This window comes from Stigmatopora argus, chromosome 6 (assembly GCF_051989625.1).
Source record: "Stigmatopora argus isolate UIUO_Sarg chromosome 6, RoL_Sarg_1.0, whole genome shotgun sequence".
Taxonomy (NCBI): domain Eukaryota; kingdom Metazoa; phylum Chordata; class Actinopteri; order Syngnathiformes; family Syngnathidae; genus Stigmatopora; species Stigmatopora argus.
This window is the reverse complement of record NC_135392.1, coordinates 4917329-4941595: the sequence shown is the minus strand read 5'-3', so window position 1 is coordinate 4941595 and position 24267 is coordinate 4917329. Positions and strand designations below refer to the sequence as shown.

The 24267-nt window shown below is 29.8% G+C and overlaps 1 protein-coding gene and 1 long non-coding RNA gene across 3 annotated transcripts in view; one reads left to right on the top strand and one right to left on the bottom strand.

Moving 5' to 3' along the window:
- Window positions 1–3055: 3055 nt before the first annotated feature.
- The window catches only part of unm_sa1614 (un-named sa1614), a 35133-nt gene continuing 13921 nt past the window's right edge, over window positions 3056–24267 (top strand). For both annotated transcript variants that reach the window (XM_077604073.1, XM_077604072.1), the window contains exons 1-6: window positions 3056–4237; window positions 4599–4729; window positions 5566–5638; window positions 5703–5848; window positions 7280–7354; window positions 7443–7492. In XM_077604073.1, the coding sequence (XP_077460199.1) occupies window positions 4048–4237; window positions 4599–4729; window positions 5566–5638; window positions 5703–5848; window positions 7280–7354; window positions 7443–7492 (665 nt within the window). In that variant the 5' untranslated portion in view covers window positions 3056–4047. The remainder of the gene's footprint in view (window positions 4238–4598; window positions 4730–5565; window positions 5639–5702; window positions 5849–7279; window positions 7355–7442; window positions 7493–24267) is intronic.
- LOC144076330 (uncharacterized) overlaps window positions 5066–24267 on the bottom strand; it is a 31582-nt gene continuing 12380 nt past the window's right edge. Inside the window, exon 6 of the long non-coding RNA XR_013300792.1 lies at window positions 5066–5845. This is a non-coding gene — a long non-coding RNA (uncharacterized LOC144076330). The remainder of the gene's footprint in view (window positions 5846–24267) is intronic.

Genomic DNA, 24267 nt, shown 5'->3' with positions numbered 1-24267 from the left:
TTCTAGAAAAAAGACATAGTATAGTAAGGCTTTTTTTCTAAAAACAACATAGTATAGTAAGGCTTTTTTTCGTAAGAAACGACATAGTATAGTAAGGCTTTTTTTCCGTAAAAAACGACATAGTATAGTAAGGCTTTTTTCCGTAAAAAACGACATAGTATAGTAAGGCTTTTTTTTCGTAAAAAACGACATAGTATAGTAAGGCTTTTTTTTCGTAAAAAACGACATAGTATAGTAAGGCTTTTTTTTCGTAAAAAACGACATAGTATAGTAAGGCTTTTTTTTCGTAAAAAAACGACATAGTATAGTAAGGCTTTTTTTTCGTAAAAAACGACATAGTATAGTAAGGCTTTTTTTTCGTAAAAAACCACATAGTATAGTAAGGCTTTTTTTCTAGAAAAAAGACATAGTATAGTAAGGCTTTTTTTTCTTAAAAACGACATAGTATAGTAAGGCTTTTTTTCTAGAAAAAAGACAGTATAGTAAGGCTTTTTTTTCCTAAAAAACGACAGTATAGTAAGGCTTGTTTTCTTAATACACGACATAGTATAGTAAGGCTTTTTTCGTAAAAAAACGACATAGTATAGAATGGCTTTTTTGTAAAAAAAAAACAACAGTATAGTGAGGCTTTTTTTTGTAAAAAACAACATAGTATAGTAAGGCTTTTTTTTCTTAAAAAACGTCATAGTATAGTAAGGCTTTTTTTCGTAAAAAACGACATAGTATAGTAAGGCTTTTTTTTCTAAAAACAACATAGTATAGTAAGGCTTTTTTTCGTAAGAAACGACATAGTATAGTAAGGCTTTTTTTCTTAAAAACGTCACAGTATAGTAAGGCTTTTTTTTCTAGAAAAAATGACAGTAATGCTTTTTTTCTAGAAAAAGTCATAGTATAGTAAGGCTTTTTTTTCGCAAAAAAACGACATAGTATAGTAGGGCTTTTTTCGTCAAAAAGTCATAGTATAGTAAGGTTTTTTTTTCGTAAAAATCACATAGTATAGTAACGCTTTTTTCGTAAAAAACGACACAGTATAGTAAGGCTTTTTTTCGTAAAAAACAACATAGTATAGTAAGGTTTTTTTAAATAAAAAACAACATAGTATAGTAAGGCTTTTTTTCTTAAAAACGTCATAGTATAGAAAGGCTTTTTTTTCGTAAAAAACGACATAGTATAGTAAGGCTTTTTTTCTAGAAAAAAGACAGTATAGTAAGGCTTTTTTTCCCTAAAAAAACGACACAGTGTAGTAAGGCTTGTTTTCTTAATAAACGACATAGTATAGTAAGGCTTTTTTCGTAAAAAACGACATAGTATAGAATGGCTTTTTTGTAAAAAAGAACGACAGTATAGTGAGGCTTTTTTTTGTAAAAAACAACACAGTATAGTAAGGCTTTTTTTTCTTAAAAAACGTCATAGTATAGTAAGGCTTTTTTTCGTAAAAAACGACATAGTATAGTAAGGCTTATTTTCTAGAAAAAAGACATAGTATAGTAAGGCTTTTTTTCTAGAAAAAAGACATAGTATGGTAAGGCTTTTTTTCTGTAAAAAACGACATAGTATAGCAAGGCTTTTTTTTCGTAAAAAACGACATAGTATAGTAAGGCTTTTTTTCTAGAAAGAAGACAGTATAGTAAGGCTTTTTTTTCTAAAAACAACATAGTATAGTAAGGCTTTTTTTGTAAGAAACGACATAGTATAGTAAGGCCTTTTTTTGTAAAAAACGACATAGTATAGTAAGGCTTTTTTTTCCGTAAAAAACGACATGGTATAGTAAGGCTTTTTTTTCGTAAAAAACGACATAGTATAGTAAGGCCTTTTTTGTACAAAACGACATAGTATAGTAAGGCTTTTTTTCATTAAAAACGACATAGTATAGTAAGGCTTTTTTTTCGTAAAAAACTACATAGTATAGTAAGCCCTTTTTTTGTAAAAAACGACATAGTATAGTAAGGCTTTTTTTCATTAAAAACGACATAGTATAGTAAGGCTTTTTTTTTGTAAAAAAGACAGTATAGTAAGGCTTTTTTTCCGTAAAAAACAACATAGTATAGTAAGGCTTTTTTTTCGTAAAAAACAATATAGTATAGTAAGGCTTTTTTTTCGTAAAAGACGACATAGTATAGTAAGGCTTTTTTTCTAGAAAAGACAGTATAGTAAGGCTTTTTTTCCATAAAAAACAACATAGTATAGTAAGGCTTTTTTTTCGTAAAAAACAACATAGTATAGTAAGGCTTTTTTTTCGTAAAAGACGACATAGTATAGTAAGGCTTTTTTTCTTAAAAACGTCACAGTATAGTAAGGCTTTTTTTCTAGAAAAAATGACATAGTATAGTAAGGCTTTTTTCTAGAAAAAGACCTAGTATAGCAAGGCTTTTTTTTCGCAAAAAAACGACATAGTATAGTAGGGCTTTTTTCGTAAAAAACGTCATAGTATAGTAGGGTTTTTTCCCCGTAAAAAAACGTCATAGTATAGTAGGGTTTTTTCCCCGTAAAAAACGTCATAGTATAGCAAGGCTTATTTTCTAGAAAAAAGACATAGTATAGTAAGGCTTTTTTTCTAGAAAAAAGACATAGTATGGTAAGGCTTTTTTTCCGTAAAAAACGACATAGTATAGTAAGGCTTTTTTTTCGTAAAAAACGACATAGTATAGTAAGGCTTTTTTTCCGTAAAAAACGACATAGTATAGTAAGGCTTTTTTTCCGTAAAAAACGACATAGTATAGTAAGGCTTTTTTTTCCGTAAAAAACGACATAGTATAGTAAGGCTTTTTTTTCGTAAAAAACGACATAGTATAGTAAGGCTTTTTTTCGTAAAAAAGACAAAGTATAGTAAGGCTTTTTTTTCGCAAAAAGCGACATAGTATAGTAGGGCTTTTTTTCCTAAAAAACGTCATAGTATAGTAGGGTTTTTCCCCCGTAAAAAACGTCATACTATAGTAAGGCTTTTTTTTCTAGAAAAAAGACATAGTATAGTAAGGCTTTTTTTCTAGAAAAAACAACATAGTATAGTAAGGCTTTTTTCTTTAAAAAAACGACATAGCATAGTATGGCTTTTTTTTTTCGTAAAAAACGACATAGTATAGCAGGCCCAGGGAGAACATACACTCGCCACGCAAATGAACCAACCTGGATTTGAACCCTCGACCCCCACTGTGAATACAACGCACTAACCACTCATCCACCAAACTGTAGTAATTCCATGTATATTAAGGCTTTTCTCTTAAAAAACTACATAGTATAGTATGTCGTTTTTTACAAAAAAAAGCCTTACTATACTATGTCATTTTTTAAGAAAAAAGGCATTACTATACTATGTCGTTTTTTACGAAAAAAACCCTTACTATACTATGTCGTTTTTTACAAAAAAAAGCCTTACTATACTATGTCGTTTTTTGCGAAAAAAAGCCTTACTATACTATGTCGTTTTTTTCAGAAAAAAAGCCTTACTATACATGGTCGTTTTATTAAGAAAAAAAAGTATGGGTTTGAACTACTGTGTCTTTTCTGGCTCTCCATTCCTTGTGTGACCCAGGTGTTTGCAATTGTCTTGTTAATCAACCTGTGTATTCATACCCCATGTTTTTGTACATCCTGCTGGGAGTATATTTTCCTATCGTGAGTTATGTTTGCCTTTTTGTCGATGTGCGTCTCCCCAGTTAACTTTGTATTTTTGTTAATTTTTTCCCCAGTTTTTATCATTTGTATGGTTATTTTTTTCATTAAAATCTTAAGTTGTGCATCAGCACTTCCTTCTCGTTTTCCTACTTCCTGCTCTTGGGTTCCACTCCGCTCCGGAGCTGGGGTCTTATTTTTTAAGAGGAAAAATGCCTTAATATACATGCTCGTTTTTTAATAGAAAAAAAGCCTTACTATACGTGGTCTTAAAAAAAGCCTTACTATACATGGTTGTTTTTGGTAAGGAAAAGCCCTTACTATATATGCTCGTTTTTTAATAGAAAAAAAAGCCTTACTCTATGCGGTCTTTTAAAAAAAATAACAACAAAAAAGCCTTACTATTCATGGTTCCTAAACTTTTCTACTATTATTTGAATGACTAGTGTTGCGTTCATGGCACCTCTGCTTGCAGGCAGACAGGTTGTCTCTGCTTCGAGTGCGCATGCGCGTCCACATGCGGCTCGCGTGAAGCAACGGCTGAACATCCTCGTTGAAAAAAAACCCCAGAAAGCACACGAAAGACAAAGAATACAAACAAAACACAATGAGGTGACCGAAAGTCCCGGTGAGTCCAGTCGTCATCTGGTTCCGCTTCAACACCACCACCGTCGAAACGAGCTGCCGACGACCGGTTCGGCGTTCTACGAGGCGGTTCAGGCGTGTCAGACGTCGGTTCGCCAGCTTGGGCTGCTCCGCTCTTTGTCAGTCGGTTCCACCAGCAAAGCCGTTTTTTCTTAGTTTTTTTTTTTCTTTTTGTTTTTGTTTTTAAATGAAAATCTCATCTCACAGCTTTTCAGTTCACAATCATCAAAAAGTTGAATTAATTGGATAATGCGGGCCGCGGTTTGAAACGGCTCCTCCTTCCCCGCCTCTTCCACGTTTTACTCCCCGGGTCTTGTCGCTCTATCCCCGGGGGCAAACCGAAGCCATGCCGGAACAGTGCGTGTCGGTCTCCGAGTTTGTGGACGAGGTTCTGGAGGACTGGAGCTCGCCGACCACGTCTTCCTTCTCCTCCAAGATGAACGGATGCCGGAACACCGTGCACCTGCTGGAGGAGGTCAGTCTGCCCGCCGTCGCTCGGTTCGCTCGCTAGCCGGCGCAGAGTCGCTCTTCCCGGGGCTGAAATGCGGGAGTGGCCCGGTCTTTCTCCGACCCAAACCACCCACGCCCATTTGCACGTCCGCTACTATCATTCGCGTTGTACGCTGTGAGACGACATATTTAAAAACTGACGTAATCTGCTATTGTTTCGGAGGTTGTGTAGGGTGTCCAACGGGTGGCTCGGGGGGCCAAATCTGGCCCTCCGAATCATGTTGTCTGGCCCACAAAATTAAATGCCATGCACCGACTTGGTTTTTCCCTGGAAATGCAACAAAAAACAGTAGTCCAAAAGTCAGAGAATAATAATTGTTTCCTTTCCTAAAATATTAAAAATAACTGAATACTATTGGAATATTGACAGTCTATAACTGTCAAAGGCAGTGAAAGAGTTACATGCTACAAACAAAAAATACATATACAGTACAATACTATTTATTTCTATTTACAGTAGTGAAACAAACTGCAGAACAGATTGCAAAAGTTTTAAAAAATCACAACCAAGAGAGCTCAATCAATCACATGACATTATTTCTTATACAAATGAAAATACCCAAGATGTATATTCCCCAAAATACATATACAGTACTTTTTATACTTTATCATTACACTAGTGAAACACAGCATAAAAGTTAATATCACAATCAAGGGCACTCATTGGATTATTTTTTCATATCAGTTTACTGATGAGAATTAACTATTTAGACAATTTATTTGCATGCGTATTTTGTCCTGGACAAGGAATTTGAAGAAAAAAATATATATAAAAGAATATTGATTTTTTTGTCTTTTTAGGCTCTGGACAGCGACCGTTCGTTGCTGCAGAAGATGAAAAAAGCTGCCAAAGCCAAGTACACATCGGGACAAGGTAGGTCGGCATAGGTGAGGAGAGGCGGGGTCTGGCCCGGCCTGACGGAAGCGCTGTCCGTCAGAGCACGTGTCCCACCTGGAGCAGTACATCCTGTCCATGGAGAAGCTGTCCGTCAACTGCCACTCTAACGGCGAAGCGGAGGTGGGCTCCGCCTTCTGCCGCATGGCCGACTTCTCCAAGGAGCTGGTCTCGCCCATCAACAACCTGGTGGGTCAATCACGTTTTTTTTTAAACTGAGTTGGACACCAAGAGAGAAAATACATGCCTGTCAACCTCGGACAATCCCTTTTATTGAGCGATAAAAAAAATATTTAAAAACGTACATGTTTACTCACATAGGGTGCACTTAAAAGTCTAAAATTTTCTATACTATGTCGTTTTTTGAGAAAAAAAGCCTTACTATTCTAAGTCGTTTTTTTGGAGAGAAAAAAAAGCCTTACTATACTATGTCGTTTTTTAGGAAAATAAGCCTTACTATACTATGTCGTTTTTTAGGAAAATAAGCCTTACTATACTATGTCGTTTTTTTAAGAAAAAAAGCCTTACTATATTATGTTGTTTTCTAAAGAAAAAAAGCCTTACTATACTATGTCGTTTTTTAAGAAAAAAAGCCTTACTATACTATGTCGTTTTTTAAGAAAAAAAGCCTTATTATACCATGTTGTTTTTTAAGAAAAAAAGCCTTACTATACCATGTCATTTTTTAAGAAAAAAAGCCTTACTATACTATGTTGTTTTTTCAGAAAAAAAGCCTTACTATTCTAAGTCGTATTTTGCAGAAAAAAAGCCTTACTATACTATGTCGTTTTTTTGAGAAAAAAAGCCTTACTATACTATGTCGTTTTCTAAAGAAAAAAGTCTTACTATACTATGTCGTTTTTTTAAGAAAAAAAGCCTTACTATATACTATGTCTTTTTTAAAGAAAAAAAGCCTTACTATACTATGTCTTTTTTGGAGAAAAAAAAAGCCTTACTATACTATGTCGTTTTTTGGAGAAAAAAAGCCTTACAATACCATGTCATTTTTTAAGAAAAAAAGCCTTACTATACTATGTCATTTTTTCAGAAAAAAAGCCTTAATATACTATGTCGTATTTTCAGAAAAAAAGCCTTACTATACTATGTCGTTTTTTAAGAAAAAAGTCTATAACTCAAATATTTACTCATATAGGGCGCACTTAAAAGTCTAAAATTTTCTCCAAAGTGGACAGGGTGCCCAATCAGTATGCACTAAATTTAAGATTGTGTCACTGTATGACGCTGACAGCTTGATTGTCTGGGTACATTGCTTGCCGATGCGCTATATTTATATAGTGAAAAGGCAAACGTAAAAGGGGAATGTGCATATCACGCTTAAAGCATGACAACGTTGGCAATCAACGATGACGTTTTGACCGAGACGATCCGGATTGGAGCCGAAATGGGTAAAACCAGATCGATTTTACAAAAAACTAACCTAAAAAAATCCCGTACAAAAGTTGTTATATGGCGTACAAAATTTGAAATGACCAAAAAACGTATAAAACACGGGAAAAACGTAAAAGTTGACAGGTATGAAAATTGTTTTTTGTTGTTTTTTTCTGGAGCTTCAGTTTCCAGTCGAGTGACTTTTTTGTTTGTGTTTGTGTGTGTGTGTAGTTGAAGAGCATGCTCCACAACATCAACTTTTTCCTGGACTCGTTGGTAAAAGGAGACCTACGTGAAGTCAAGGGGGTGAGGAAGCCAGCAAGTTCAATCGTTCACCAAGCGGGGGCGCACTCCTGCCACCGTGATGGAATTTTTGGGGTGTTTTTGGGCGTAGGATCTGAAGAAGCCTTTCGATCGAGCCTGGCGAGACTACGAGAGCCGATTGTAAGTCCACTTTTTTACCACTTTTTTCCTCCCTCGTACTAATAGTGCGATTTAAATCTTGTACTAAAAACCAGTTTCATTTAGTACGAGTTCTCTTCCGTATACTAATACTTTCTTAAAAAACGTCATAGTATAGTAAGGCTTTTTTTTCCGTAAAAAACGACATAGTATAGTAAGGCTTTTTTCCTAAAAAACGAGATAGTATAGTAAGGCTTTTTTTCATTAAAAACGACATAGTATAGTAAGGCTTTTTTTTTCGTAAAAAACGACATAGTATAGTAAGGCCTTTTTTTGTCAAAAACGACATAGTATAGTAAGGCTTTTTTTCATTAAAAACGACATAGTATAGTAAGGCTTTTTTTCGTAAAAAACGACATAGTATAGTAAGGCCTTTTTTTCGTAAAAAACGACATAGTATAGTAAGGCCTTTTTTTGTAAAAAACGACATAGTATAGTAAGGCTTTTTTTCATTAAAAACGACATAGTATAGTAAGGCTTTTTTCGTAAAAAACGACATAGTATAGTAAGGCCTTTTTTTGTAAAAAACGACATGGTATAGTAAGGCTTTTTTTCATTAAAAACGACATACTATAGTAAGGCTTTTTTTTCGTAAAAAACGACATAGTATAGTAAGGCCTTTTATTGTAAAAAACGACATAGTATAGTAAGGCTTTTTTTCATTAAAAACGACATAGTATAGTAAGGCTTTTTTTTCGTAAAAAACGACATAGTATAGTAAGGCCTTTTTTTGTAAAAAACGACATAGTATAGTAAGGCTTTTTTTCATTAAAAACGACATAGTATAGGAAGGCTTTTTTTTGTAAAAAACGACATAGTATAGTAAGGCTCTTTTTCGTAAAAAACGACATAGTATAGTAAGGCCTTTTTTTGTAAAAAAACGACATAGTATAGTAAGGCTTTTTTTCATTAAAAACGACATAGTATAGTAAGGCTTTTTTTTCGTAAAAAATGACATAGTATAGTAAGGCATTTTTTTGTAAAAACCGACATAGTATAGTAAGGCTTTTTTTCATTAAAAACGACATAGTATAGTAAGGCTTTTTTTCATTAAAAACGACATAGTATAGTAAGGCTTTTTTTTCGTAAAAAACGACATAGTATAGTAAGGCATTTTTTTGTAAAAACCGACATAGTATAGTAAGGCTTTTTTTCATTAAAAACGACATAGTATAGTAAGGCTTTTTTTCATTAAAAACGACATAGTATAGTAAGGCTTTTTTTTCGTAAAAAACGACATAGTATAGTAAGGCCTTTTTTTGTAAAAAATGACATAGTATAGTAAGGCTTTTTTTCATTAAAAACGACATAGTATAGTAAGGCTTTTTTTCGTAAAAAACGACATAGTATAGTAAGGCCTTTTTTTGTAAAAAACGACATGGTATAGTAAGGCTTTTTTTCATTAAAAACGACATACTATAGTAAGGCTTTTTTTTCGTAAAAAACGACATAGTATAGTAAGGCCTTTTATTGTAAAAAACGACATAGTATAGTAAGGCTTTTTTTCATTAAAAACGACATAGTATAGTAAGGCTTTTTTTTCGTAAAAAACGACATAGTATAGTAAGGCCTTTTTTTGTAAAAAACGACATAGTATAGTAAGGCTTTTTTTCATTAAAAACGACATAGTATAGGAAGGCTTTTTTTTTGTAAAAAACGACATAGTATAGTAAGGCTCTTTTTCGTAAAAAACGACATAGTATAGTAAGGCCTTTTTTTGTAAAAAAACGACATATTATAGTAAGGCTTTTTTTCATTAAAAACGACATAGTATAGTAAGGCTTTTTTTTCGTAAAAAATGACATAGTATAGTAAGGCATTTTTTTGTAAAAACCGACATAGTATAGTAAGGCTTTTTTTCATTAAAAACGACATAGTATAGTAAGGATTTTTTTTTGTAAAAAACGACATAGTATAGTAAGGCTCTTTTTCGTAAAAAACGACATAGTATAGTAAGGCCTTTTTTTGTAAAAAACGACATAGTATAGTAAGGCTTTTTTTCATTAAAAACGACATAGTATAGTAAGGCTTTTTTTCGTAAAAAACGACATAGTATAGTAAGGCCTTTTATTGTAAAAAACGACATAGTATAGTAAGGCTTTTTTTCATTAAAAACGACATAGTATAGTAAGGCTTTTTTTTCGTAAAAAATGACATAGTATAGTAAGGCCTTTTTTTGTAAAAAACGACATAGTATAGTAAGGCTTTTTTTCATTAAAAACGACATAGTATCGTAAGGCTTTTTTTTTGTAAAAAACGACATAGTATAGTAAGGCTCTTTTTCGTAAAAAACGACATAGTATAGTAAGGCCTTTTTTTGTAAAAAAACGACATAGTATAGTAAGGCTTTTTTTTCATTAAAAACGACATAGTATAGTAAGGCTTTTTTTCGTAAAAAACGACATAGTATAGTAAGGCCTTTTTTTGTAAAAAACGACATGGTATAGTGAGGCTTTTTTTCATTAAAAACAACATAGTATAGTAAGGCTTTTTTTCGTAAAAAACGACATAGTATAGTAAGGCCTTTTTTTGTAAAAACCGACATAGTATAGTAAGGCTTTTTTTCATTAAAAACGACATAGTATAGTAAGGCTTTTTTTTCGTAAAAAACGACATAGTATAGTAAGGCCTTTTTTTGTAAAAAACGACATAGTATAGTGAGGCTTTTTTTCATTAAAAACAACATAGTATAGTAAGGCTTTTTTTCGTAAAAAACGACATAGTATAGTAAGGCCTTTTATTGTAAAAAACGACATAGTATAGTAAGGCTTTTTTTCATTAAAAACGACATAGTATAGTAAGGCTTTTTTTTCGTAAAAAACGACATAGTATAGTAAGGCCTTTTTTGTAAAAAAGGACATAGTATAGTAAGGCTTTTTTTCATTAAAAACGACATAGTATAGTAAGGCTTTTTTTCATTAAAAACGACATAGTATAGTAAGGCTTTTTTTTTCGTAAAAAACGACATAGTATAGTAAGGCCTTTTTTTGTAAAAAACGACATAGTATAGTAAGGCTTTTTTTCATTAAAAACGACATAGTATAGTAAGGCTTTTTTTCGTAAAAAACGACATAGTATAGTAAGGCCTTTTTTTGTAAAAAACGACATGGTATAGTAAGGCTTTTTTTCATTAAAAACGACATACTATAGTAAGGCTTTTTTTTCGTAAAAAACGACATAGTATAGTAAGGCCTTTTATTGTAAAAAACGACATAGTATAGTAAGGCTTTTTTTCATTAAAAACGACATAGTATAGTAAGGCTTTTTTTTCGTAAAAAACGACATAGTATAGTAAGGCCTTTTTTTGTAAAAAACGACATAGTATAGTAAGGCTTTTTTTCATTAAAAACGACATAGTATAGGAAGGCTTTTTTTTTGTAAAAAAAGGACATAGTATAGTAAGGCTCTTTTTCGTAAAAAACGACATAGTATAGTAAGGCCTTTTTTTGTAAAAAAACGACATATTATAGTAAGGCTTTTTTTCATTAAAAACGACATAGTATAGTAAGGCTTTTTTTTCGTAAAAAATGACATAGTATAGTAAGGCATTTTTTTGTAAAAACCGACATAGTATAGTAAGGCTTTTTTTCATTAAAAACGACATAGTATAGTAAGGATTTTTTTTTGTAAAAAACGACATAGTATAGTAAGGCTCTTTTTCGTAAAAAACGACATAGTATAGTAAGGCCTTTTTTTGTAAAAAACGACATAGTATAGTAAGGCTTTTTTTCATTAAAAACGACATAGTATAATAAGGCTTTTTTTCGTAAAAAACGACATAGTATAGTAAGGCCTTTTATTGTAAAAAACGACATAGTATAGTAAGGCTTTTTTTCATTAAAAACGACATAGTATAGTAAGGCTTTTTTTTCGTAAAAAATGACATAGTATAGTAAGGCCTTTTTTTGTAAAAAACGACATAGTATAGTAAGGCTTTTTTTCATTAAAAACGACATAGTATAGTAAGGCTTTTTTTTTGTAAAAAACGACATAGTATAGTAAGGCTCTTTTTCGTAAAAAAACGACATAGTATAGTAAGGCCTTTTTTTGTAAAAAAACGACATAGTATAGTAAGGCTTTTTTTTCATTAAAAACGACATAGTATAGTAAGGCTTTTTTTCGTAAAAAACGACATAGTATAGTAAGGCCTTTTTTTGTAAAAAACGACATGGTATAGTGAGGCTTTTTTTCATTAAAAACGACATAGTATAGTAAGGCTTTTTTTCGTAAAAAACGACATAGTATAGTAAGGCCTTTTTTTGTAAAAACCGACATAGTATAGTAAGGCTTTTTTTCATTAAAAACGACATAGTAAAGTAAGGCTTTTTTTTCGTAAAAAACGACATAGTATAGTAAGGCCTTTTTTTGTAAAAAACGACATAGTATAGTAAGGCTTTTTTTCATTAAAAACAACATCGTATAGTAAGGCTTTTTTTCGTAAAAAACGACATAGTATAGTAAGGCCTTTTATTGTAAAAAACGACATAGTATAGTAAGGCTTTTTTTCATTAAAAACGACATAGTATAGTAAGGCTTTTTTTTCGTAAAAAACGACATAGTATAGTAAGGCCTTTTTTGTAAAAAAGGACATAGTATAGTAAGGCTTTTTTTCATTAAAAACGACATAGTATAGTAAGGCTTTTTTTTCGTAAAAAACGACATAGTATAGTAAGGCCTTTTTTTGTAAAAAACGACATAGTATAGTAAGGCTTTTTTTTCATTAAAAACGACATAGTATAGTAAGGCTTTTTATTAGTAAAAAACGACATAGTATAGTAAGGCCTTTTTTTGTAAAAAAACGACATAGTATAGTAAGGCTTTTTTTCATTAAAAACGACATAGTATAGTAAGGCTTTTTTTCGTAAAAAACGACATAGTATAGTAAGGCCTTTTTTTGTAAAAAACGACATAGTATAGTAAGGCCTTTTTTTGTAAAAAACGACATAGTATAGTAAGGCTTTTTTTCATTAAAAACGACATAGTATAGTAAGGCTTTTTTTTCGTAAAAAACGACATAGTATAGTAAGGCCTTTTTTTGTAAAAAATGACATAGTATAGTAAGGCTTTTTTTCATTAAAAACGACATAGTATAGTAAGGCTTTTTTTCGTAAAAAACGACATAGTATAGTAAGGCCTTTTTTTGTAAAAAACGACATGGTATAGTAAGGCTTTTTTTCATTAAAAACGACATACTATAGTAAGGCTTTTTTTTCGTAAAAAACGACATAGTATAGTAAGGCCTTTTATTGTAAAAAACGACATAGTATAGTAAGGCTTTTTTTCATTAAAAACGACATAGTATAGTAAGGCTTTTTTTTCGTAAAAAACGACATAGTATAGTAAGGCCTTTTTTTGTAAAAAACGACATAGTATAGTAAGGCTTTTTTTCATTAAAAACGACATAGTATAGGAAGGCTTTTTTTTTGTAAAAAACGACATAGTATAGTAAGGCTCTTTTTCGTAAAAAACGACATAGTATAGTAAGGCCTTTTTTTGTAAAAAAACGACATATTATAGTAAGGCTTTTTTTCATTAAAAACGACATAGTATAGTAAGGCTTTTTTTTCGTAAAAAATGACATAGTATAGTAAGGCATTTTTTTGTAAAAACCGACATAGTATAGTAAGGCTTTTTTTCATTAAAAACGACATAGTATAGTAAGGATTTTTTTTTGTAAAAAACGACATAGTATAGTAAGGCTCTTTTTCGTAAAAAACGACATAGTATAGTAAGGCCTTTTTTTGTAAAAAACGACATAGTATAGTAAGGCTTTTTTTCATTAAAAACGACATAGTATAGTAAGGCTTTTTTTCGTAAAAAACGACATAGTATAGTAAGGCCTTTTATTGTAAAAAACGACATAGTATAGTAAGGCTTTTTTTCATTAAAAACGACATAGTATAGTAAGGCTTTTTTTTCGTAAAAAATGACATAGTATAGTAAGGCCTTTTTTTGTAAAAAACGACATAGTATAGTAAGGCTTTTTTTCATTAAAAACGACATAGTATAGTAAGGCTTTTTTTTTGTAAAAAACGACATAGTATAGTAAGGCTCTTTTTCGTAAAAAACGACATAGTATAGTAAGGCCTTTTTTTGTAAAAAAACGACATAGTATAGTAAGGCTTTTTTTCATTAAAAACGACATAGTATAGTAAGGCTTTTTTTCGTAAAAAACGACATAGTATAGTAAGGCCTTTTTTTGTAAAAAACGACATGGTATAGTGAGGCTTTTTTTCATTAAAAACAACATAGTATAGTAAGGCTTTTTTTCGTAAAAAACGACATAGTATAGTAAGGCCTTTTTTTGTAAAAACCGACATAGTATAGTAAGGCTTTTTTTCATTAAAAACGACATAGTATAGTAAGGCTTTTTTTTCGTAAAAAACGACATAGTATAGTAAGGCCTTTTTTTGTAAAAAACGACATAGTATAGTGAGGCTTTTTTTCATTAAAAACAACATAGTATAGTAAGGCTTTTTTTCGTAAAAAACGACATAGTATAGTAAGGCCTTTTATTGTAAAAAACGACATAGTATAGTAAGGCTTTTTTTCATTAAAAACGACATAGTATAGTAAGGCTTTTTTTTCGTAAAAAACGACATAGTATAGTAAGGCCTTTTTTGTAAAAAAGGACATAGTATAGTAAGGCTTTTTTTCATTAAAAACGACATAGTATAGTAAGGCTTTTTTTCATTAAAAACGACATAGTATAGTAAGGCTTTTTTTTTCGTAAAAAACGACATAGTATAGTAAGGCCTTTTTTTGTAAAAAACGACATAGTATAGTAAGGCTTTTTTTCATTAAAAACGACATAGTATAGTAAGGCTTTTTTTCGTAAAAAACGACATAGTATAGTAAGGCCTTTTTTTGTAAAAAACGACATGGTATAGTAAGGCTTTTTTTCATTAAAAACGACATACTATAGTAAGGCTTTTTTTTCGTAAAAAACGACATAGTATAGTAAGGCCTTTTATTGTAAAAAACGACATAGTATAGTAAGGCTTTTTTTCATTAAAAACGACATAGTATAGTAAGGCTTTTTTTTCGTAAAAAACGACATAGTATAGTAAGGCCTTTTTTTGTAAAAAACGACATAGTATAGTAAGGCTTTTTTTCATTAAAAACGACATAGTATAGGAAGGCTTTTTTTTGTAAAAAAAGGACATAGTATAGTAAGGCTCTTTTTCGTAAAAAACGACATAGTATAGTAAGGCCTTTTTTTGTAAAAAAACGACATATTATAGTAAGGCTTTTTTTCATTAAAAACGACATAGTATAGTAAGGCTTTTTTTTCGTAAAAAATGACATAGTATAGTAAGGCATTTTTTTGTAAAAACCGACATAGTATAGTAAGGCTTTTTTTCATTAAAAACGACATAGTATAGTAAGGATTTTTTTTTGTAAAAAACGACATAGTATAGTAAGGCTCTTTTTCGTAAAAAACGACATAGTATAGTAAGGCCTTTTTTTGTAAAAAACGACATAGTATAGTAAGGCTTTTTTTCATTAAAAACGACATAGTATAATAAGGCTTTTTTTCGTAAAAAACGACATAGTATAGTAAGGCCTTTTATTGTAAAAAACGACATAGTATAGTAAGGCTTTTTTTCATTAAAAACGACATAGTATAGTAAGGCTTTTTTTTCGTAAAAAATGACATAGTATAGTAAGGCCTTTTTTTGTAAAAAACGACATAGTATAGTAAGGCTTTTTTTCATTAAAAACGACATAGTATAGTAAGGCTTTTTTTTTGTAAAAAACGACATAGTATAGTAAGGCTCTTTTTCGTAAAAAACGACATAGTATAGTAAGGCCTTTTTTTGTAAAAAAACGACATAGTATAGTAAGGCTTTTTTTTCATTAAAAACGACATAGTATAGTAAGGCTTTTTTTCGTAAAAAACGACATAGTATAGTAAGGCCTTTTTTTGTAAAAAACGACATGGTATAGTGAGGCTTTTTTTCATTAAAAACGACATAGTATAGTAAGGCTTTTTTTCGTAAAAAACGACATAGTATAGTAAGGCCTTTTTTTGTAAAAACCGACATAGTATAGTAAGGCTTTTTTTCATTAAAAACGACATAGTATAGTAAGGCTTTTTTTTCGTAAAAAACGACATAGTATAGTAAGGCCTTTTTTTGTAAAAAACGACATAGTATAGTAAGGCTTTTTTTCATTAAAAACAACATAGTATAGTAAGGCTTTTTTTCGTAAAAAACGACATAGTATAGTAAGGCCTTTTATTGTAAAAAACGACATAGTATAGTAAGGCTTTTTTTCATTAAAAACGACATAGTATAGTAAGGCTTTTTTTTCGTAAAAAACGACATAGTATAGTAAGGCCTTTTTTGTAAAAAAGGACATAGTATAGTAAGGCTTTTTTTCATTAAAAACGACATAGTATAGTAAGGCTTTTTTTTCGTAAAAAACGACATAGTATAGTAAGGCCTTTTTTTGTAAAAAACGACATAGTATAGTAAGGCTTTTTTTTCATTAAAAACGACATAGTATAGTAAGGCTTTTTATTAGTAAAAAACGACATAGTATAGTAAGGCCTTTTTTTGTAAAAAAACGACATAGTATAGTAAGGCTTTTTTTCATTAAAAACGACATAGTATAGTAAGGCTTTTTTTCGTAAAAAACGACATAGTATAGTAAGGCCTTTTTTTGTAAAAAACGACATAGTATAGTAAGGCCTTTTTTTGTAAAAAACGACATAGTATAGTAAGGCTTTTTTTCATTAAAAACGACATAGTATAGTAAGGCTTTTTTTCGTAAAAAACGACATAGTATAGTAAGGCCTTTTATTGTAAAAAACGACATAGTATAGTAAGGCTTTTTTTCATTAAAAACGACATGGTATAGTAAGGCTTTTTTTTCGTAAAAAATGACATAGTATAGTAAGGCCTTTTTTTGTAAAAAACGACATAGTATAGTAAGGCTTTTTTTCATTAAAAACGACATAGTATAGTAAGGCTTTTTTTTTGTAAAAAACGACATAGTATAGTAAGGCTCTTTTTCGTAAAAAACGACATAGTATAGTAAGGCCTTTTTTTGTAAAAAAACGACATAGTATAGTAAGGCTTTTTTTTCATTAAAAACGACATAGTATAGTAAGGCTTTTTTTCGTAAAAAACGACATAGTATAGTAAGGCCTTTTTTTGTAAAAAACGACATGGTATAGTGAGGCTTTTTTTCATTAAAAACGACATAGTATAGTAAGGCTTTTTTTCGTAAAAACGACATAGTATAGTAAGGCCTTTTTTTGTAAAAACCGACATAGTATAGTAAGGCTTTTTTTCATTAAAAACGACATAGTATAGTAAGGCTTTTTTTTCTCGTAAAAAACGACATAGTATAGTAAGGCCTTTTTTTGTAAAAAACGACATAGTAAAGTAAGGCTTTTTTTCATTAAAAACGACATAGTATAGTAAGGCTTTTTTTCGTAAAAAACGACATAGTATAGTAAGGCCTTTTATTGTAAAAAACGACATAGTATAGTAAGGCTTTTTTTCATTAAAAACGACATAGTATAGTAAGGCTTTTTTTTCGTAAAAAACGACATAGTATAGTAAGGCCTTTTTTGTAAAAAAGGACATAGTATAGTAAGGCTTTTTTTCATTAAAAACGACATAGTATAGTAAGGCTTTTTTTCGTAAAAAACGACATAGTATAGTAAGGCCTTTTTTTGTAAAAAACGACATAGTATAGTAAGGCTTTTTTTCATTAAAAACGACATAGTATAGTAAGGCTTTTTTTTTGTAAAAAACGACATAGTATAGTAAGGCCTTTTTTTGTAAAAAAACGACATAGTATAGTAAGGCTTTTTTTCATTAAAAACGACATAGTATAGTAAGGCTTTTTTTCGTAAAAAACGACATAGTATAGTAAGGCCTTTTTTTGTAAAAAACGACATAGTATAGTAAGGCTTTTTTTCATTAAAACAACATAGTATAGTAAGGCTTTTTTTCATTAAAAACAACATAGTATAGTAAGGCTTTTTTTTCTCGTAAAAAACGACAGAGTATAGTAAGGCCTTTTTTTGTAAAAAACGACATAGTATAGTAAGGCTTTTTTTCATTAAAAACGACATAGTATAGTAAGGCTTTTTTTTCGTAAAAACGACATAGTATAGTAAGGCTTTTTTTCATTAAAAACGACATAGTATAGTAAGGCTTTTTTTCGTAAAAAACGACATAGTATAGTAAGGCTCTTTTTCGTAAAAAACGACATAGTATAGTAAGGCCTTTTTTTGTAAAAAACGACATAGTATAGTAAGGCTTTTTTTCATTAAAAACGACATAGTATAGTAAGGCTTTTTTTTTGTAAAAAACGACATAGTATAGTAAGGCTCTTTTTCGTAAAAAACGACATAGTATAGTAAGGCCTTTTTTTGTAAAAAAACGACATAGTATAGTAAGGCTTTTTTTTCATTAAAAACGACATAGTATAGTAAGGCTTTTTTTCGTAAAAAACGACATAGTATAGTAAGGCCTTTTTTTGTAAAAAACGACATGGTATAGTGAGGCTTTTTTTCATTAAAAACGACATAGTATAGTAAGGCTTTTTTTCGTAAAAACGACATAGTATAGTAAGGCCTTTTTTTGTAAAAACCGACATAGTATAGTAAGGCTTTTTTTCATTAAAAACGACATAGTATAGTAAGGCTTTTTTTTCTCGTAAAAAACGACATAGTATAGTAAGGCCTTTTTTTGTAAAAAACGACATAGTAAAGTAAGGCTTTTTTTCATTAAAAACGACATAGTATAGTAAGGCTTTTTTTCGTAAAAAACGACATAGTATAGTAAGGCCTTTTATTGTAAAAAACGACATAGTATAGTAAGGCTTTTTTTCATTAAAAACGACATAGTATAGTAAGGCTTTTTTTTCGTAAAAAACGACATAGTATAGTAAGGCCTTTTTTGTAAAAAAGGACATAGTATAGTAAGGCTTTTTTTCATTAAAAACGACATAGTATAGTAAGGCTTTTTTTCGTAAAAAACGACATAGTATAGTAAGGCCTTTTTTTGTAAAAAACGACATAGTATAGTAAGGCTTTTTTTCATTAAAAACGACATAGTATAGTAAGGCTTTTTTTTTTGTAAAAAACGACATAGTATAGTAAGGCCTTTTTTTGTAAAAAAACGACATAGTATAGTAAGGCTTTTTTTCATTAAAAACGACATAGTATAGTAAGGCTTTTTTTCGTAAAAAACGACATAGTATAGTAAGGCCTTTTTTTGTAAAAAACGACATAGTATAGTAAGGCTTTTTTTCATTAAAAACAACATAGTATAGTAAGGCTTTTTTTCATTAAAAACAACATAGTATAGTAAGGCTTTTTTTTCTCGTAAAAAACGACAGAGTATAGTAAGGCCTTTTTTTGTAAAAAACGACAAAGTATAGTAAGGCTTTTTTTCATTAAAAACGACATAGTATAGTAAGGCTTTTTTTTCGTAAAAAACGACATAGTATAGTAAGGCTTTTTTTCATTAAAAACGACATAGTATAGTAAGGCTTTTTTTCGTAAAAAACGACATAGTATAGTAAGGCCTTTTTTGTAAAAAACGACATAGTATAGTAAGGCTTTTTTTCATTAAAAACGACATAGTATAGTAAGGCTTTTTTTTGTAAAAAACGACATAGTATAGTAAGGCTCTTTTTCGTAAAAAACGACATAGTATAGTAAGGCCTTTTTTTGTAAAAAACGACATAGTATAGTAAGGCTTTTTTTCATTAAAAACGACATAGTATAGTAAGGCTTTTTTTCGTAAAAAACGACATAGTATAGTAAGGCCTTTTTTGTAAAAAACGACATAGTATAGTAAGGCTTTTTTTCATTAAAAACGACATAGTATAGTAAGGCTTTTTTTGTAAAAAACGACATAGTATAGTAAGGCTCTTTTTCGTAAAAAACGACATAGTATAGTAAGGCCTTTTTTTGTAAAAAACGACATAGTATAGTAAGGCTTTTTTTCATTAAAAACGACATAGTATAGTAAGGCTTTTTTTCATAAAAAACGACATAGTATAGTAAGGCCTTTTTTGTAAAAAACGACATAGTATAGTAAGGCTTTTTTTCATTAAAAACGACATAGTATAGTAAGGCTTTTTTTCGTAAAAAACGACATAGTATAGTAAGGCCTTTTTTTGTAAAAAACGACATAGTATAGTAAGGCTTTTTTTCATTAAAAACGACATAGTATAGTAAGGCTTTTCGTAAAAAACGACATAGTATAGTAAGGCCTTTTTTTGTAAAAAACGACATGGTATAGTAAGGCTTTTTTTCATTAAAAACGACATAGTATAGTAAGGCTTTTTTTCGTAAAAAACGACATAGTATAGTAAGGCCTTTTTTTGTAAAAAACGACATAGTATAGTAAGGCTTTTTTTCATTAAAAACGACATAGTATAGTAAGGCTTTTTTTCGTAAAAAAAGACATAGTATAGTAAGTTCTTTTTTTGTAAAAAACGACATAGTATAGTAAGGCTTTTTTTCATTAAAAACGACATAGTATAGTAAGGCTTTTTTTTCGTAAAAAACGACATAGTATAGTAAGGCCTTTTTTTTGTAAAAAACGACATAGTATAGTAAGGCTTTTTTTCATTAAAAACGACATAGTATAGTAAGGCTTTTTTTCGTAAAAAACGACATAGTATAGTAAGGCCTTTTTTTGTAAAAAACGACATGGTATAGTAAGGCTTTTTTTCATTAAAAACGACATAGTATAGTAAGGCTTTTTTTCATAAAAAACGACATAGTATAGTAAGGCCTTTTATTGTAAAAAACGACATAGTATAGTAAGGCTTTTTTTCATTAAAAACGACATAGTATAGTAAGGCTTTTTTTTCGTAAAAAACGACATAGTATAGTAAGGCCTTTTTTGTAAAAAAGGACATAGTATAGTAAGGCTTTTTTTCATTAAAAACGACATAGTATAGTAAGGCTTTTTTTCGTAAAAAACGACATAGTATAGTAAGGCCTTTTTTTCATTAAAAACGACATAGTATAGTAAGGCTTTTTATTGTAAAAAACGACATAGTATAGTAAGGCTTTTTTTCATTAAAAACGACATGGTATAGTAAGGCTTTTTTTTCGTAAAAAAACGACATAGTATAGTAAGGCCTTTTTTTGTAAAAAAACGACATAGTATAGTAAGGGTTTTTTTTCATTAAAAACAACATAGTATAGTAAGGCTTTTTTTCGTAAAAAACGACATAGTATAGTAAGGCCTTTTTGTAAAAAACGACATAGTATAGTAAGGCTTTTTTTCATTAAAAACGACATAGTATAGTAAGGCTTTTTTTCGTAAAAAACGACATAGTATAGTAAGGCCTTTTTTTGTAAAAAACGACATAGTATAGTAAGGCTTTTTTTCATTAAAAACGACATAGTATAGTAAGGCTTTTTTTCGTAAAAAACGACATAGTATAGTAAGGCCTTTTTTTGTAAAAAACGACATAGTATAGTAAGGCTTTTTTTCATTAAAAACGACACAGTATAGTAAGGCTTTTTTTCGTAAAAAACGACATAGTATAGTAAGGCCTTTTTTTGTAAAAAAACGACATAGTATAGTAAGGCTTTTTTTCATCAAAAACGACATAGTATAGTAAGGCCTTTTATTGTAAAAAACGACATAGTATAGTAAGGCTTTTTTTCATTAAAAACGACATAGTATAGTAAGGCTTTTTTTTCGTAAAAAACGACATAGTATAGTAAGGCCTTTTTTGTAAAAAAGGACATAGTATAGTAAGGCTTTTTTTCATTAAAAACGACATATTATAGTAAGGCTTTTTTTCGTAAAAAACGACATAGTATAGTAAGGCCTTTTTTTGTAAAAAACGACATAGTATAGTAAGGCTTTTTTTCATTAAAAACGACATAGTATAGTAAGGCTTTTTTTTAGTAAAAAACGACATAGTATAGTAAGGCCTTTTTTTGTAAAAAAACGACATAGTATAGTAAGGCTTTTTTTCATTAAAAACGACATAGTATAGTAAGGCTTTTTTTCGTAAAAAACGACATAGTATAGTAAGGCCTTTTTTTGTAAAAAACGACATAGTATAGTAAGGCCTTTTTTTTGTAAAAAACGACATAGTATAGTAAGGCTTTTTTTCATTAAAAATGACATAGTATAGTAAGGCTTTTTTTCGTAAAAAACGACATAGTATAGTAAGGCCTTTTATTGTAAAAAACGACATAGTATAGTAAGGCTTTTTTTCATTAAAAACGACATGGTATAGTAAGGCTTTTTTTTCGTAAAAAATGACATAGTATAGTAAGGCCTTTTTTTGTAAAAAACGACATAGTATAGTAAGGCTTTTTTTCATTAAAAACGACATAGTATAGTAAGGCTTTTTTTTTTGTAAAAAACGACATAGTATAGTAAGGCTCTTTTTCGTAAAAAACGACATAGTATAGTAAGGCCTTTTTTTGTAAAAAAACGACATAGTATAGTAAGGCTTTTTTTTCATTAAAAACGACATAGTATAGTAAGGCTTTTTTTCGTAAAAAACGACATAGTATAGTAAGGCCTTTTTTGTAAAAAACGACATGGTATAGTGAGGCTTTTTTTCATTAAAAACGACATAGTATAGTAAGGCTTTTTTTCGTAAAAACGACATAGTATAGTAAGGCCTTTTTTTGTAAAAACCGACATAGTATAGTAAGGCTTTTTTTCATTAAAAACGACATAGTATAGTAAGGCTTTTTTTTCGTAAAAAACGACATAGTATAGTAAGGCCTTTTTTTGTAAAAAACGACATAGTAAAGTAAGGCTTTTTTTCATTAAAAACGACATAGTATAGTAAGGCTTTTTTTCGTAAAAAACGACATAGTATAGTAAGGCCTTTTATTGTAAAAAACGACATAGTATAGTAAGGCTTTTTTTCATTAAAAACGACATAGTATAGTAAGGCTTTTTTTTCGTAAAAAACGACATAGTATAGTAAGGCCTTTTTTGTAAAAAAGGACATAGTATAGTAAGGCTTTTTTTCATTAAAAACGACATAGTATAGTAAGGCTTTTTTTCGTAAAAAACGACATAGTATAGTAAGGCCTTTTTTTGTAAAAAACGACATAGTATAGTAAGGCTTTTTTTCATTAAAAACGACATAGTATAGTAAGGCTTTTTTTTTAGTAAAAAACGACATAGTATAGTAAGGCCTTTTTTTGTAAAAAAACGACATAGTATAGTAAGGCTTTTTTTCATTAAAAACGACATAGTATAGTAAGGCTTTTTTTCGTAAAAAACGACATAGTATAGTAAGGCCTTTTTTTGTAAAAAACGACATAGTATAGTAAGGCTTTTTTTCATTAAAAACAACATAGTATAGTAAGGCTTTTTTTCATTAAAAACAACATAGTATAGTAAGGCTTTTTTTTCTCGTAAAAAACGACAGAGTATAGTAAGGCCTTTTTTTGTAAAAAACGACATAGTATAGTAAGGCTTTTTTTCATTAAAAACGACATAGTATAGTAAGGCTTTTTTTTCGTAAAAAACGACATAGTATAGTAAGGCTTTTTTTCATTAAAAACGACATAGTATAGTAAGGCTTTTTTTCGTAAAAAACGACATAGTATAGTAAGGCCTTTTTTGTAAAAAACGACATAGTATAGTAAGGCTTTTTTTCATTAAAAACGACATAGTATAGTAAGGCTTTTTTTTGTAAAAAACGACATAGTATAGTAAGGCTCTTTTTCGTAAAAAACGACATAGTATAGTAAGGCCTTTTTTTGTAAAAAACGACATAGTATAGTAAGGCTTTTTTTCATTAAAAACGACATAGTATAGTAAGGCTTTTTTTCGTAAAAAACGACATAGTATAGTAAGGCCTTTTTTTGTAAAAAACGACATAGTATAGTAAGGCTTTTTTTCATTAAAAACGACATAGTATAGTAAGGCTTTTCGTAAAAAACGACATAGTATAGTAAGGCCTTTTTTTGTAAAAAACGACATGGTATAGTAAGGCTTTTTTTCATTAAAAACGACATAGTATAGTAAGGCTTTTTTTCGTAAAAAACGACATAGTATAGTAAGGCCTTTTTTTGTAAAAAACGACATAGTATAGTAAGGCTTTTTTTCATTAAAAACGACATAGTATAGTAAGGCTTTTTTTCGTAAAAAAAGACATAGTATAGTAAGTTCTTTTTTTGTAAAAAACGACATAGTATAGTAAGGCTTTTTTTCATTAAAAACGACATAGTATAGTAAGGCTTTTTTTTCGTAAAAAACGACATAGTATAGTAAGGCCTTTTTTTTGTAAAAAACGACATAGTATAGTAAGGCTTTTTTTCATTAAAAACGACATAGTATAGTAAGGCTTTTTTTCGTAAAAAACGACATAGTATAGTAAGGCCTTTTTTTGTAAAAAACGACATGGTATAGTAAGGCTTTTTTTCATTAAAAACGACATAGTATAGTAAGGCTTTTTTTCATAAAAAAACGACATAGTATAGTAAGGCCTTTTATTGTAAAAAACGACATAGTATAGTAAGGCTTTTTTTCATTAAAAACGACATAGTATAGTAAGGCTTTTTTTTCGTAAAAAACGACATAGTATAGTAAGGCCTTTTTTGTAAAAAAGGACATAGTATAGTAAGGCTTTTTTTCATTAAAAACGACATAGTATAGTAAGGCTTTTTTTCGTAAAAAACGACATAGTATAGTAAGGCCTTTTTTTCATTAAAAACGACATAGTATAGTAAGGCTTTTTATTGTAAAAAACGACATAGTATAGTAAGGCTTTTTTTCATT